This window comes from Nerophis lumbriciformis, linkage group LG15, assembly GCF_033978685.3.
Source record: "Nerophis lumbriciformis linkage group LG15, RoL_Nlum_v2.1, whole genome shotgun sequence".
NCBI lineage: Eukaryota > Metazoa > Chordata > Actinopteri > Syngnathiformes > Syngnathidae > Nerophis > Nerophis lumbriciformis.
In genome coordinates this window covers 45,943,846-45,958,986 of record NC_084562.2, presented here as the reverse complement: position 1 = coordinate 45,958,986, position 15,141 = coordinate 45,943,846, and the positions used below count along the sequence as shown (strand labels likewise).

Below are 15,141 nucleotides of genomic sequence, written 5' to 3'. Positions count from 1 at the left end.
TGTTTGATTGGTCCAACGTCACCAGTGACTGCATCTGATTGGTGGAACGAAGTGAAACGTCACCAGTAAGGCAGGCACTTTGAAGGTCTGTCTGACAGACCAAAACAAACAAAGCGTGCATTAACAGATCGATAAAAATTAGTAGCGAGTAGCGAGCTGAATGTAGATAAAAGTAGCGGAGTAAAAGTAGCGTTCCTTCTCTATAAATATACTCAAGTAAAAGTAAAAGTATGTTGCATTAAAACTACTCTTAGAAGTACAATTTATCCCAAAAGTTACTCAAGTAGATGTAACGGAGTAAATGTAGCGCGTTACTACCCACCTCTGCACATAATGCCAGTAGTGCACGCAAAAAACCTCATAGGACAATCTGCACTAATTATCAAAACAAGTTAGTCTTAGTAGATCTCATGCAACACGGCCACTAATAGTACGCACAATTTTATAGTTAGTACATGCAATTTTATAGTTTTCACACGCTGTTTAGCGTGTGAAAATTTGGATCTTTGTACATCAGGCCTTAAGTACACAGACGGATACATAGATTTTTTCAAAGGTTACAACTGCTTAATATGGTAATTGGTTTGACTTACCATTAAGTTATTGGGTGCAGGTCTCTCTTTGGGCTGTCGTCTCATACTAAAAGATAAATAGGCAGTCACTATCTGCTCCCTATCTAACTGATGTTATTGTTCTAGCCTGTATGTCATTTAACAAATTCTAATCTACACAATAATCCCTCCATTATTGCATACTATGTATGCTGTTCAGGTCACAATAAAGTTAGATAAGCAGTAGGTGTATACCCTGGACTGATCACCAGTCAGTTGCAGGGCTTACTATGGTAATATCGAGCAAAATAAAATATATTATCATAAAAAAAACATTAAAAAAAAAAATTGTAACTAATGTCATCGGGGAATGGATGAGCTCTGACAGACTTACCATTGTGTGATGAAGTGAACAAACATCTCGCTGAACTGTCCAGCAGGCAGAACTGGAGGATCCTTTGAAAATAAGAACAAACATGTTACAGAAGAAAACGTTTATGGGAGATTTAGTCAAGTTTGTTTATAGTAGAATTATGATCAACAATGTAAATGTGTAATTTTACCAACCACACAATCAGGAGGTTTACAGTACGTGTGATAAAGTAATTGCAGTCTTTCAAAAGTACAGTACATACTGTATACTGTGAAATAATGGAGGGGTGGAATAAATGATGGTAGCAATGGCGAAAGAGCAGTCTGTTAACTCACCTTGTTGCAGTTTAAGAGTAATTGTTCATCAATTTTAGACCAATATTTACATATGTGAACCATTCTCTTTATATGCTGGCATAATTCTACAATGTATATCGTCAATCATGTTTTCAAAATAAGAATTGGATGCACAAGTTATTATTTTAATTCTAAATTACATGTGGTCAACATTATAACTGCAGACACAATACACTTCTGAACAAAATACAGTGGAACCTTAATAAAAAGGTGCAAGGTTTATAATAGACAATATTTACAAACCCTTCAGTGTTGAAACTTTTCGATTCACGAACCACGCACCAAATAAAAAATACGCTTTGATGTACGAACCTTGTCTCAGTGTACAAACATTTTATCCACCCATTGTGTGCCTGCAGCGCAGTCATTTTATGCCCGGCAGAACATTACATTGTGGTCGAGCTGATCCATCAATCTACGGTACTCATTTAGTCAGCAGAGCAGTGCTGTCGTTAGCTACTGTAGGATGGGTACCGTTCACTCGATACAGGTACTCAACGGTACCAATTTTCATAACTTTTGTGCGTTAATAATTTGTGGTTTTTGATAATAAAATATATATTTTTTAATATCAACATTTAAAAAGGAGCTGATAATGACAACTGCTGTCCAGTTGTTATATTGTGTTTTATTATAACATTTGTGAGTCTCAATTACAGTTGCAAGTCCAAGACGTTAGATGGCAGTAGTGTATAGTTTATGGTGTTCAGGCTTGGCTGTCTAGTCAGATTGCGGCCTAAAAAGTGTTAATACTCTAAGTATTGTACTTATTATGCACCAGCTATTTGATTGTAATGTCCAATGTGGTTGTAGTTTTCGAATACTAATTTGGAGAAATTAAGGGGCTTGGCTCGGTTGGTAGAGCGGCCGTGCCAGCAACCTGAGGGTTTTCGGCATCCTAGTCACGTCCGTTGTGTCCTTGAGCAAGACACTTCACCCTTGCTCCTGATGGGTCGTGGTTAGGGCCTTGCACGGCAGCTCCCGCAATCAATGCGTGAATGTGTGTGTGTGAATATATGTGTGAATGGGTGAATGTGGAAATAGTATCGAAGTGCTTTGAGTACCTTGAAGGTAGAAAAGCGATATACAAGTATAACTAATTTACCATTTTGAGGTGATAGAATCGCCATGTAAATTCGCTAATGTTAATCAATAGCATAGCCAATGTATATTAGCATCAAGCCAGCACATTTTTGAAATAATGGAGCTTTGCTTAAGTAACATTGGAGCATTTTCTGAGTCAATTACTTTGTTGGGATGAAAATAGCAACATTACCTAGAAGTAGTTGGGCTGAGTCTGCTCTCAGTGCTGCTGGAGTGATCACCAAGTGTCAAAGTGCTAAAAGCGACTTAAGTCAGCAACAGAGTGTGACATCACGCGCAACCCAGGTACTGTAACATGACACCATTAGATTTTACATGAATCAGAAGCCCATAAGTCTGGCGGGATTCATTCTGTGTTTAAAAAGTACCAGATTCTGTACACAATCCTAGTGCTAAGTGAGTGTTGCGAATTGAGTTCGTACATCGAGGTTCCACTGCACAGTCGTCCCTCACCACAACACGCTTCAAATATTGCGGCTACACCATATTGTAGATTTATTTCGCTTAATTTTTTAAAGCATATTTTACGTTTCTTCCCTAAATTAAGCATTTTTAAGCATAACAATGACTAAATGAACCAAAAATATAAATCCTACAATAGTATTGGCCATTAGATGAAACCAAACCAATCAGAGCACGCTGTTCAGTATTGTGGCCACTGATTGGCTCAGCCTCAGGCAGCGTTTCCATATTAGATTAAAAGAGTATAAAGGTGACTAATTGGCTCTCGTAAGGTTGAAAACATATTTAGAAGGGAGAAAACAAGTCTTTAATGCTCTTGCTATGAAATCATTAGATTTATATTTTATGATGTCTACTTCGCGGAAATCAATTTATCGCGATCATGTTTGTAACCAATTAACAGCGTTAAACAAAGGATTACTTTATAACATTTAAGATCTCTCTCTTACTGCGTCCATCTTCAGCAGCAATTGTGTGTTGCAAGAAGCCTTATTTGTGCAGTTTAAAGACTGAACGTTTTCCTGCCTTTGCCACCACAAGGTCATGACAATGACTACGTTTCCATGCACTAAATGAGTCTGATTTCAAAAACATTGGTTTTTTGCATTTTCATACCTACATGTGAAGTCCCTGTGTCTATACACACTCTCTAATGAGACTATTGGTCAAACGCCATGTGCCTCCCGTACACTGGGGAGCATTTAATTCCTTTTAGCGTGGATTAATGTATTGCTTTTTCAGTTGACCTATGACGTCACACCAAACAAGGCATTGGCGACTCCTTACAAGTCAACAGCTGAGTTCTGTTGTACATGTAATATTGATACAGATTGCAAATATAATATCGCTAATGGCTATGCTGATGTTAAATAGCAGACAGCAATGAGAAATGATCTTAGATTGCGCTACGAACATGATGCTACTACCAAGAAGGTCTTGGACCAGATGCAGGTCCGCAACAAAGAAAGACTGGCAGGAGAGAGTTGTTTTGGAGGATTTTTCAGATGAAGAATCATGGAAACAAAATGTTTAAATGTCTCAGAGTTCATTCAAAAGGCTTTGTGGATTGATGGAAGGCGTTTTAAATCCGAAGGATAAGACCGTTCGGGCCCCGGCTGATAATGTTCCAGATGAGGGTTGCTATTGTTCTGGACTATCTTGCCAGTTCTGTGGAATACATAGAACAGCAAGCTATAGCGACATTAGCTCGGATTCAGACTCGGATTTCAGTGGCTTAAGCGATTCAACAGATTACGCATGTATTGAAACGGATGGTTGCAGTGTGGAGGCAGGTAGCAAAAACGAAATTGAAGAAGAAACTGAAGCTATTGAGCCATATCGGTTTGAACCGTATGCAAGCGAAACCGACGAAAACGACACGACAGCCAGCGACACGGGAGAAAGCGAGGACGAATTCGGCGATCGCCTTCTAACCAACGATTGGTATGTGTTTGTTTGGCATTAAAGGAAACTAACAACTATGAACTAGGTTTACAGCATATGAAATACATTTGGCAACAACATGCACTTTGAGAGTGCAGACAGCCCAATTTTCATCAATTAATATATTCTGTAGACATACCCTCATCCGCAATCTTTTCCTGAAAGCTGATCTGTCCAGTTTTGGAGTTGATGTCAGCAGGCCAGGGAAGCTAGGGTCGATATTCTTCTCTTGATCATCTTCGGTGGCATAAGGGACGGTGTGAGCCAAGACGTCCAGGGGGTTTAGCTCGCTCGTCTGCGGGAACAAACTGCCGCCATTGCTTGCCGTGCTACCGAGGTCTTTTGTCCCTGAATTGCTCACACACTCCAGCAGATTCAATGGGGGTCTGGCGGCAGATTTCTTTGACTTTATCATTGAAAATGCATCTGCTTTGAGTGTCGCAGGATATCCACACATTCTTGCCATCTCTGTCGTAGCATAGCTTTCGTCGGTAAAGTGTGCGGAACAAACAGCCAATTTCTTGCCACTTTCACATCTTTGGGCCACTGGTGCAACTTGAATCCGTCCCTGTTCGTGTTGTTACACCCTCCGACAACACACCGACGAGGCATGATGTCTCCAAGGTACGGAAAACAGTCGAAAAAACGGAAAATAACACAGCTGATTTGACTCGGTGTTTGTAATGTGTTTGAGAAAATGGCGGATTACGTCACGTTGTGACGTCATCGCTCCGAGAGCGAATAATAGAAAGGCGTTTAATTCGCCAAAATTCACCCATTTAGAATTCGGAAATCGGTTAAAAAAATATATGGTCTTTTTTCTGCAACATCAAGGTATATATTGACGCTTACATAGGTCTGGTGATAATGTTCCCCTTTAAATAAATCTCAGTTTCTTTTTTCTCTCCCAACGATGCACCTTAAAATGTTCCGTTCTTTTAATTTGTGAAGCAAATAAACTGTCTCATCTTTATTCCAATTTTTGCCTCTGTTTTTATCGAATGGTATCTGCTTCCGGGTAATAACCTGTGCGTTGAGACTGGCGCATGTACGATATGAAGGGTTGGCTGCGGCAGCGCACACCCACTCGAGAGATCTGGTCTCTAATCGCATAATCTTGGTGTTAGTCCAGTTGCTCAAAAGACAAACACGATCAAATTAAAATGTTTCCAACTATTATATACTAAATTAGACTAATTTAGTGCATGGAAAGGTAGACAGTGTGAGTGTCTGACATAAAATGATGTTGATGAATAGACCGTTGGAGTTTAAATGCAGTTTTCAATACAATGCAGCTTTTATCTTCAGTAGGTTTTCCATAGTTCTGAATATTGGTCTTTCCATCCATCCATCCATCTTCTTCCGCTTATCCGAGGTCGGGTCGCGGGGGCAGCAGCTTAAGCAGGGAAGCCCAGACTTCCCTCTCCCCAGCCACTTCGTCCAGCTCCTCCCGGGGGATCCCGAGGCGTTCCCAGGCCAGCCGGGAGAGATAGTCTTCCCAGCGTGTCCTGGGTCTTCCCCGTGGCCTCCTACCGGTCGGACGTGCCCGAAACACCTTCCTAGGGAGGCGTTCGGGTGGCATCCTGACCAGATTCCCGAACCACCTCATCTGGCTCCTCTCGATGTGGAGGAGCCAGATTTGGTCTTTTATTAAAGTAAATCTTTTTTTTTTGCTGTCAAAGAGACAGCACCGGCTACAGTCAATCATGATCACTAATGAAAAGTTAATAGGGCTTGCTTGGCCTTGTCAGAAGCTCTTAGAAGATGAAGATGACATAGGTGTACAGTATCTATTGTATGTATTAGATATTTGTCATATAGACACAATATTTGTGTGTAAAATTCTAATTACATTCTAAATGGCCTTTTCTTGCTTTTAAATATCATTGCAAGTGTACACTGCTGCAAGTCTGGGAACAATTGCAAATGTTTTAAAGAAAAACACAAATTTATGTAATTCACAATTATATTCATTATCCACAATTACAAATAACGAGATTGTGTTTAAATAATTAATCAGACAATTATCTGCATTAAAGTTCTGGTATCCTGGCCATCCATCCATCCCTTATATATTCTCCTACACAAAACTACTGTCAATCTAAAAAATGTAGAGAGTAAAACTGAGTAGGAAAAGCAGTCATACTCAAGATTACACTGAATGTAGTTATCAGTAACATGTCTGAGTGTGTCAGTTAGATATTGTCAATGGGGTTATGAGCCGTGTCATGTAGAACAGCTCTGCCAGACGCCCCCTCTGACCACCCCTCACCTCATTACTTCATTTATCTATCTCTCTAGCCCACGCTTTCCAGCAGGAGCAGCTGTAGTTAACTCAGGCTGCAGTAGAGAGGCTGATGACAGCCTAAACTGCGCTTGTGGTTATTCCGAATGCCCATTTGCTTGGATTTTACCGATGTCACGCCCGGCTCACATCCCACCCATTAAATATGAGTGGCGGTCAAGCTAGCTCTGTTCTCACTGGGTACTCGGCGCCATTTAGCTTTTCAGAAGAAAACATGCCCTATGCTTGTGTTGTTTTCGGCTGTACGAATCGTTCAAATCGCGAAAAAGAAAAATGCTTCTCCCGAGTTCTTCGAGAGGTAATCATAAAGGGCGGAAGAGTGTAACATTTAACGAAACGACGAAGAGAAAAGCATGCAGCTCACATTCCTGTCCAAGGGAGCAGAGTCAAAGAATGCACAAGTTTGCAGAGATCACTTCGTTAAAAGTTTGTTTGATATAATTCCAACGTGTATTATTTCCCATTTAAGTTTTATCTTGATATTATTTGTATTTCTTCAACATATGTTTGTTATGAAAAGCGCCAACACGGCATGTCTAAATAAACGGAAGCAAATGTGAGCAAAACCTAAAAGAGTTAAGCTTTTATCAAAAGCAACAACCGTGAATGAAGCTTTCAGCACATACACAACGTTAAGATTTATAGTTATATTTTGATAAAGATGGGGAAAAACACTCTCCTCGTAAATGGCACGTGCAACAGCAACTAACTTAGTATCGATATCAAATTCCATGGCCCAGCCACACACAAATAAGTTGTAGACCTCCAGGATTTTCCAAATTTCCATCTGTTTTGTCGTGTAGAATGACGTCTGGAGCACAATAGTTCGATATGTCTGGGAACGTGACCAACATATAATCGTCGACAAATCTTTTTTGATAAAGTATAGGGATCTATTACATTGCATAGTTTGATTTTTTGCTCGTATTTGCTTTTTGCAGGAAGATTTAAGCCTCTTTTATACTCAAATTGTTCGCGGCCTGCTAGCTGCACAACAGCCATCTAAGCTTTGTTGACCACCACTGGTTTTCACTTCCGGGAAGAAGTCACGAGTCAGAATACAAGCAATAGTATGTTGAAGATGTGGTTAAGTGTGCTTAGACTGAAGACGGCCTGTTTCAGTCAGTTAGGCAGATTTCAAGAATTGTTAGGTATTGTACAGGGAGGAATGAGCAGTAATTTCACGTTCCCAACTGGTTATGTGGATTTCTAGCATTGGCATCAAATGCAAACAATGACCTTGAATAGTTAATTGCATAGGCGAAGTTACAACTAAAATTCTCAATCTCAGTCTTTTTCCCTACAACACAGACTTACAAATTGCACTATACTGTAGAAGTACAGAGTTTCCTCCATTATTGCAGGCTTACGTTGCAAAACCCCTAAGGTAGGTGAATTTCAGTGAAGTAGGGACACTATTTATTTTATACATTTATACATTTTATGAATATCGTATACATTTAACGTCTTTATAAGCCCTCCACACATTCCGCACAGCTTTCACACATACTTAGAAACACTTCAAACACTCTTAAAACACTGCATACACTCTAAAACCTATGTAATTTTAACATGAAAAGTCAATGGGTATACTCAAAACTTAATGTACTCAATGGTACTTTAAAAGGGGTCAAATCACAATTTTTTTTCCTACATTTAAAACAGTTCCTTGTGGTCTACATAACATGTAATGGTGGTACTTTATGAAGATTTGGCATAGATTTGTTTTACAAACCATTTTCAAGCCTCTTTCTGACTTTCTTCTCTCAATCATTGGTACATTAACTTTAACTTAACTTCTCTTCCCAGTGCCCCGTTTTGTGGGCTGTCTTATTTCCATGTCGAACCCCTCTTCCTGGCCAAGCTACCTTTGACTGTCTCCCACCCGTCAGCCATGTTGTAGTTTTTAGCATTTCCGTATTGAGTCTACTGACAAATATAAGTTACAACTATAAGATACTTTTTTTTATAAGAAATGGCAACAGTGGAGTATTGTAGCATGCATGTGCATGTACGAGCCTGTCAGCCCCACAACAAGAGGATAGAGAAAAAAAACAATTTGACATTTACAACTTACGACTACAACTGAATAAAAATGGCAGATTCATGCAAATCTCTACCACGTATGGAAATATCCGCTGACGTAAGTAAAATACATCACTAAAGTCTCAAATTCCAAACGGCTCATTTTGAGCAAGTTCGAAAGAAGGCAAGATTGTTTTATATAATATCTCCACTAGTGATGTCCGATAATGGCTTTTTGCCGATATCTGATATTCCGAAATTGTCCTACTCTTTAATTAGCGATACCGATATCAACCGATATATACAGTCGTGGAATTAACACATTATTATGCCTAATTTGGACAACCAGGTATGGTGAAGTTAAGGTACTTTTTAAAAAAATTAATAAAATAAAATAAAATAAATAAATTAAAAACATTTTCTTGAATAAAAAAGAAAGTAAAACAATATAAAAACAGTTACATAGAAACTAGTAATTAATGAAAATTAGTAAAATTAACTGTTAAAGGTGTGTACTATTAGTGGACCAGCAGCACGCACAATCATGTGTGCTTACGGACTGTATCCCTTGCAGACTGTCTTGATATATATTGATATATAATGTAGGAACCAGAATATTAATAACAGAAAGAAACAACCCTTTTGTGTGAATGAGTGTGAATGGGAGAGGAAGGTTTTTTGGGTTGGTGCACTAATTGTAAGTGTATCTTGTGTTTTTTATGTTGATTTAATAAAAAAACAAACAAAAGAAACAAAAAACGATACCGATAATAAAAAAAATGATACCGATAATTTCCGATATTACATTTTAACGCATTCATCAGTCGATAATATCGGCAGGCCGATATTATCGGACATCTCTAATCTCCACCATGCCCCATGGTTTGATTTCACATTTTCGAGACTTATGGGGACACCAAATAAACAAAAACAGGTACCTACAAGTAAAAAAATGTGTTTTTGCATCATAGGACCCCGTTCAAATCCGCAATGCACTGAGACTGCAGCAAGTGAACCGCAAAGTGGAAATGCTAGTGTAACTGTTACAATAATAGGGTTAAAAATATATGATACCATCTCTTTTATAGTTTGAAAGCTTTCAACATACATAGAGATGTGAAAAAAGGATTTTGTAAACATCAGCATTCAAAAAAATAACTCTGGGGTAGAAAAGCAGGGGCTTATTCAAATTCAGGGGAATTAAACCTCTCTACAGTTGATGCCCCGCTGTGCCTTTAAAAACACCTCTGGGCAGTGTTCGCCATTCCTTAATGTTCTGATCGGCAGCCTCTCGCAAACCCTGATGCATGAACCTATTTAAATTAACAAACAAATGGGTTCCTTCTAATCTCACTGCACTTCACAGTGCTGCCTCCCCTTGGATGAGTGATATACCATCGTGTATACTCACGCGCACACACTAAAATGAACTGCTTGGTGTGTTGTTTAGTTATGACAGAGGTTGTGTTTTCCCCACATATTGACTGGCACATGCAGCTTCTACAGTTACAAACACCAACACACACATTTATGCATGTATTCATGTTTCCAGCTGAGAGGGATGCTGCCACAGCTTTGATGTGGCACAAAAGACAAGCAGGCTGATGAAAGTGTCTCATCTGTGTGAATTATTCCTCCGGTTGTCAACATGGTTCCACGACAAGAACACACCATGCAAGGGTACAAGGGTACGAGTAAATATACATGTCATTGCCATGAAGCAATTATTAAGCAAAATTAGATCAGTAATTACAGGCTTGAAAATAAAGTGGGAGTTCTTTATCGGCGGAGCTGCTTGCTATTCAACAAACAGAAAAAAAGAGACATTAATGAAAAACAGATGGTAGGAAAAACTACAGAGAACCTCTCCTTCAAGGCATTAGCTAAAAGTGTTACATACTGTAGGTGAGTCTGATTTAACATGTAGTACGCAATGATTTCTTTAAAACAAAAGGGGTCCCTATCCTGCTAATTTCAGGAGCTTTTTAAACAACATTGGATCCCAGTGGAGCACTAAAGTAAGTGTATTCCAATAAAATACAACATCATTCTTAAGGTTGCGTACATGGTAAATCTGCATTATTTTCCCTTGGCCAAAACACTGACTCCTCATTCCAAACCACGTCTGCTCTGTTGCGATTGGTCAGGCTCTATACTAATTCATTAACGGTTGGTTACTTTCTGGTGTACCATAGTTCTTTCTCCACTTCTATTAAAATGTAATGAGCACATATTTTCTGTTGTTTGGTTACTTTACGCAGTTGGGATAGGCTCCAGCACCCCCCGTCACCCCGAGAGGGACAAGAAGTAGAGAATGGATGAATGCTACAAATTTGGGTATCGATCCAATACAAAGTAGATAAAGGGCAGTAATGCTCATACACTTCACATTTTGAAGATATTTGGAATGATTACATTTTATAATAACTATAATCAAACAAAAACATAGGATGGAAGTGTAACAATATCAATTAAAACATTTCCTACTCTTGGCCCTGATTTAAATCCTTGTCCAAAAACATACAGTATTAACAAATGACGAAATAATTACAAACATTAATTAATTTAAAATAATAAATATCGATCCAACCACTGCATTATAGACCATATACTGATACTATACTTGGTATCGTCACTGTCGATACGTGTATCAATTCTCCCACCTTTGCTTACATTCAAGAGCTCTGGCTTAGCAGTTAGCATATCCTCCTAGAGCAGGGGTCACCAACCTTTTTGAAACCAAGAGCTACTTCTTGGGTACTGATTAATGCGAAGGGCGACCAGTTTCCATCCACCCATTTTCTACCGCTTATTCCCTTTAGGTCGCGGGGGGCGCTGGAACCTATCTCAGCTACAATCGGGCGGAAGGCGGGGTACACCCTGGACAAGTCGCCACCTCATCGCAGGGGCTACCAGTTTGATACACACTTAAATAAATGGCCAGAAATAGCCAATTTGCTCAATTTACCTTTAACTCTATGTTATTATTAATAATTAATTATATTTATCTTTGTGGAAACACTGATCATCTTAATGATTTCTCACAATAAATATATATAGAAACATATAAATATCAATATGCAACACTTTATTTTTATATTTTCTCTATAAGTGCACATTTTTCAAATTGAACATTTTCAAATGATCACTTCTAAGGCAGTCTTGTGAAATCACAATATCCCATTTTAACTAGCTAGCCACTAACATTTTTTAACAAATCATGAATTACTTTGCACCATGTTTGTACAAATAATAACTCATGTAAAATACAAAAGTCAACTCTCAAATTTTTAAATAAATCATGTCACACTTTGAACTGGACACCAAATCTGTTATCTGTTTCTTTGTCAGTTAGTGAAGTGAAGTGAATTATATTTATATAGCGCTTTTCTCTAGTGACTCAAAGCGCTTTTACATAGTGAAACCCAATATCTAAGTTACATTTAAACCAGTGTGGGTGGCACTGGGAGCAGGTGGGTAAAGTGTCTTGCCCAAGGACACAACGGCAGTGACTAAGATGGCGGAAGCGGGGATCGAACCTGGAACCCTCAAGTTGCTGGCACGGCCCCTCTACCAACCGAGCTATACCGCCCCAAGTAGTAGTGAAGACCAAGTCTTTAAAATATTTTCTTGGATTTTCAATTTCTATTTGAGTTTTGTCTCTCTTAGAATTAAAAATGTCGAGCAAAGCGAGACCAGCTTGCTAGTAAATAATTAAAATTTAAAAAATAGAGGCAGCTCACTGGTAAGTACTGCTATTTGAGCTATTTTTAGAACAGGCCAGCGAGCTACTCATCTGGTCCTTACGGGCACCGCGTTGGTGACCCCTGTCCTAGAGTGTGTAAAGTTAAAAAGTTAAAGTTAAAGTACCAATGATTGTCACACACACACACACTAGGTGTGGCGAAATTATTCTCTGCATTTGACCCATCACCCTTGATCACCCCCTGGGAGGCGAGGGGAGCAGTGAGCAGCAGCTGTGGCTGCGCCCGGGAATCATTTTTGGTGATTTAACCCCCAATTCCAACCCTTAATGCTGAGTACCAAGCAGGGAGGTAATGGGTCCCATTTTTATAGTCTTTGGTATGACTCGGCCAGGGTTTGAACTCACAACCTACCGATCTCAGGGCGGACACTCTAACCACTAGGCCATTGACTAGGTAATGTAGCATGTTGAGCTATTCCTCATCTTACAGTGATGCTACTTGTAAGAAATATAGTTTATTTTGACTTTGGAATTGGCTTTGCACTGTGGAGGGATGTTAGCCGCTAGCTTACTAGTGAAAATGCTACATTGCGTTGAGAACACGTTAATTCGCTTGCCGCTGACAACTATGCAGGTCACTGGCAGTCAACATGTAGTATCACAATGTAGTAATAGTATTAATAGCTCTATTTTCGACTAAATGTATATAACTTACATCGTCTATATCGCACAAACCCGAGTGGTTCTCATATACCCGACCGTTCACAAGATTTAGGAGTGGCATAAAAATTAAACCGGTGACAACGTAGCACAACAACCTCATGATATGGTACTGTCACATCATGTAGAACAAAAGTATTGTACATTGTACACAGTTTGAAGTTTAAAAGCAAATATAGAACTGGGCTCCTTTAGGTGCAGTTGTTTTGTATAAAATATGAGATCAGGTAAACACATACGTTTTCTCATAAATTTTCACAATAAACTAGTAACTGCAAAAGAGACCAAATCTGATATGTATACAGTATGTCTGAAACACAATTGTTAAATCTTCATGACTTGATGAAACGAGACAGACATTATTTTGATAAATTGATTGAGCTGCAGTGCCGTGAATTGAAATTAATTTTTTTCTTTTCTTTTTTTTAACAAGAAAGATATTTTTTTCTATGGCCCTGCGGTGATTAACAAGGTCACTAACTCACCCATCATGTAAAACTCACAAAGAGCAAATTTCAATCCTTTTTATTTTTTTAATTAGTTAACGTGTGAATGCTGAACTTTGATTGGCTATTTACAATACATATATAAAAACGTATATTTACAAAGGGGCAACATGGACGTGACTTGTGGGGGGGTATACAACCTAATTTTATTTTGTGTTTTTGCATGAAAATAAATCCCCTCAAAAATTAGTATACAGAAAAAAATGCTTTAATTAGTAGCTAAGGTCGGGTAATTACAATTTATTTTACAATGTTTTCAATGGGGGAATGTCAGTTCATCTGTGTGCTATCAGAGCATTGGCAAAGAAAACAAGCATACATTTTTTGTTTAAATCTACATAAAATCTCACATGCATTAGCTCCATAGCTGCAATGCGCAATACTGCCGCCCACCGATCTGGAGTCCCCAGTGCGTTTTTTTTTTTTTTACAAACTATTACAGTAGCTTTTAATCTGATGTCTTGGTGGAAGTCTATCTAGTATGTAATATGTTATTTTTTTCTGACATGATTTATCAGCAAAAATGCGCTGCAATAAATAATGCAGAGATATGAGGAATGAAAAATGCTATTTTATACAAATGTGTGAGTATGCATTGCCTAAGGCAGTGACTTTGGGTGAAGGGTCGAGTGAGCAGGGTGCTAAGCTGCTCGAGTGGTTTGCTTCATTAGGAAACAAAATATAAGCTTTCTGGTCCATTAGCACCGACTTTAGATGCAAAAGCACATAAGACAACGACTCACCTCATCAACGATGCATTGTAGTAGCTGAAGAGGCTGAAATGGGATAAAGACAGCTGACAAGTTGGAATGTTTATGGAAAAAAGGAATGCAAATTATCTTCTTTACAAATCAAATGCAATGAAGTCAGACAAATCCATCATAAGCTCCTGAATATTTTTATTTTTTCCACGCCTGGATTTATTGTACCACCAGCAGTTTAAGAATGAACAAATATTTCAGTGCCATTAGAGTGAATTTCCAAATTAGAGACTGCACCAACAATTTTGCACAGGACCTGCAAGGAACAATAAAACTTACCATTAAAGAGCCTTGGTTTTTCTGAATCTGTAAGACAAACCAGAGAAAGGCGATATGGCAATACGTAATTAGCATATCATAATCAAGACAATCCACTTGGACACATTATGATCACTAGGAGAAAATTATTGCTTTCCTGGTGGCACTTTGTGGGTATGCGAAACACCATTTACATAATGAAAACACACAATTGTTAATGGCCTTGCTCTCATTTGAGGGAATGAGGATAAAAGATCCACTAATGTGAATTCTCAGAGTAGCACTTTATTCTTGGCCCGCAGGTTATCTAGAGGTACTGAGATGTACAATAATTGCTACAATCGGCATGACCAGATGTCAGAGTGAGCATGCTCAAAGTGCCAATTTCTCGGGCGAAAAGACGACAACCCGTGTCGTCTTTATCAGATATTATTAGTGTATCTATCACCCACTGTAAACTTTAAAGTTCAACAGTTCTCCAATACTGTGATTTGTAGAGATTTGTATTATCGTCCCAAGAATTAACAAAAATATGTTTCCTTAATAAAATGTTATACACATGTTAACCACT

The 15,141-nt window shown here is 38.7% G+C and overlaps 1 protein-coding gene across 2 annotated transcripts in view; it reads right to left on the bottom strand.

Annotated features, from left to right (window-relative positions):
* Positions 1-15,141, bottom strand: part of LOC133616150 (dual specificity mitogen-activated protein kinase kinase 5-like) — a 119,694-nt gene that overhangs the window by 31,514 nt on the left and 73,039 nt on the right. For both annotated transcript variants that reach the window (XM_061975277.1, XM_072914856.1), the window contains 4 exons: positions 14,592-14,618; positions 14,295-14,327; positions 946-1,007; positions 594-639 (listed from right to left, as the gene is read on the bottom strand). In XM_061975277.1, the coding sequence (XP_061831261.1) occupies positions 594-639; positions 946-1,007; positions 14,295-14,327; positions 14,592-14,618 (168 nt within the window). The remainder of the gene's footprint in view (positions 1-593; positions 640-945; positions 1,008-14,294; positions 14,328-14,591; positions 14,619-15,141) is intronic.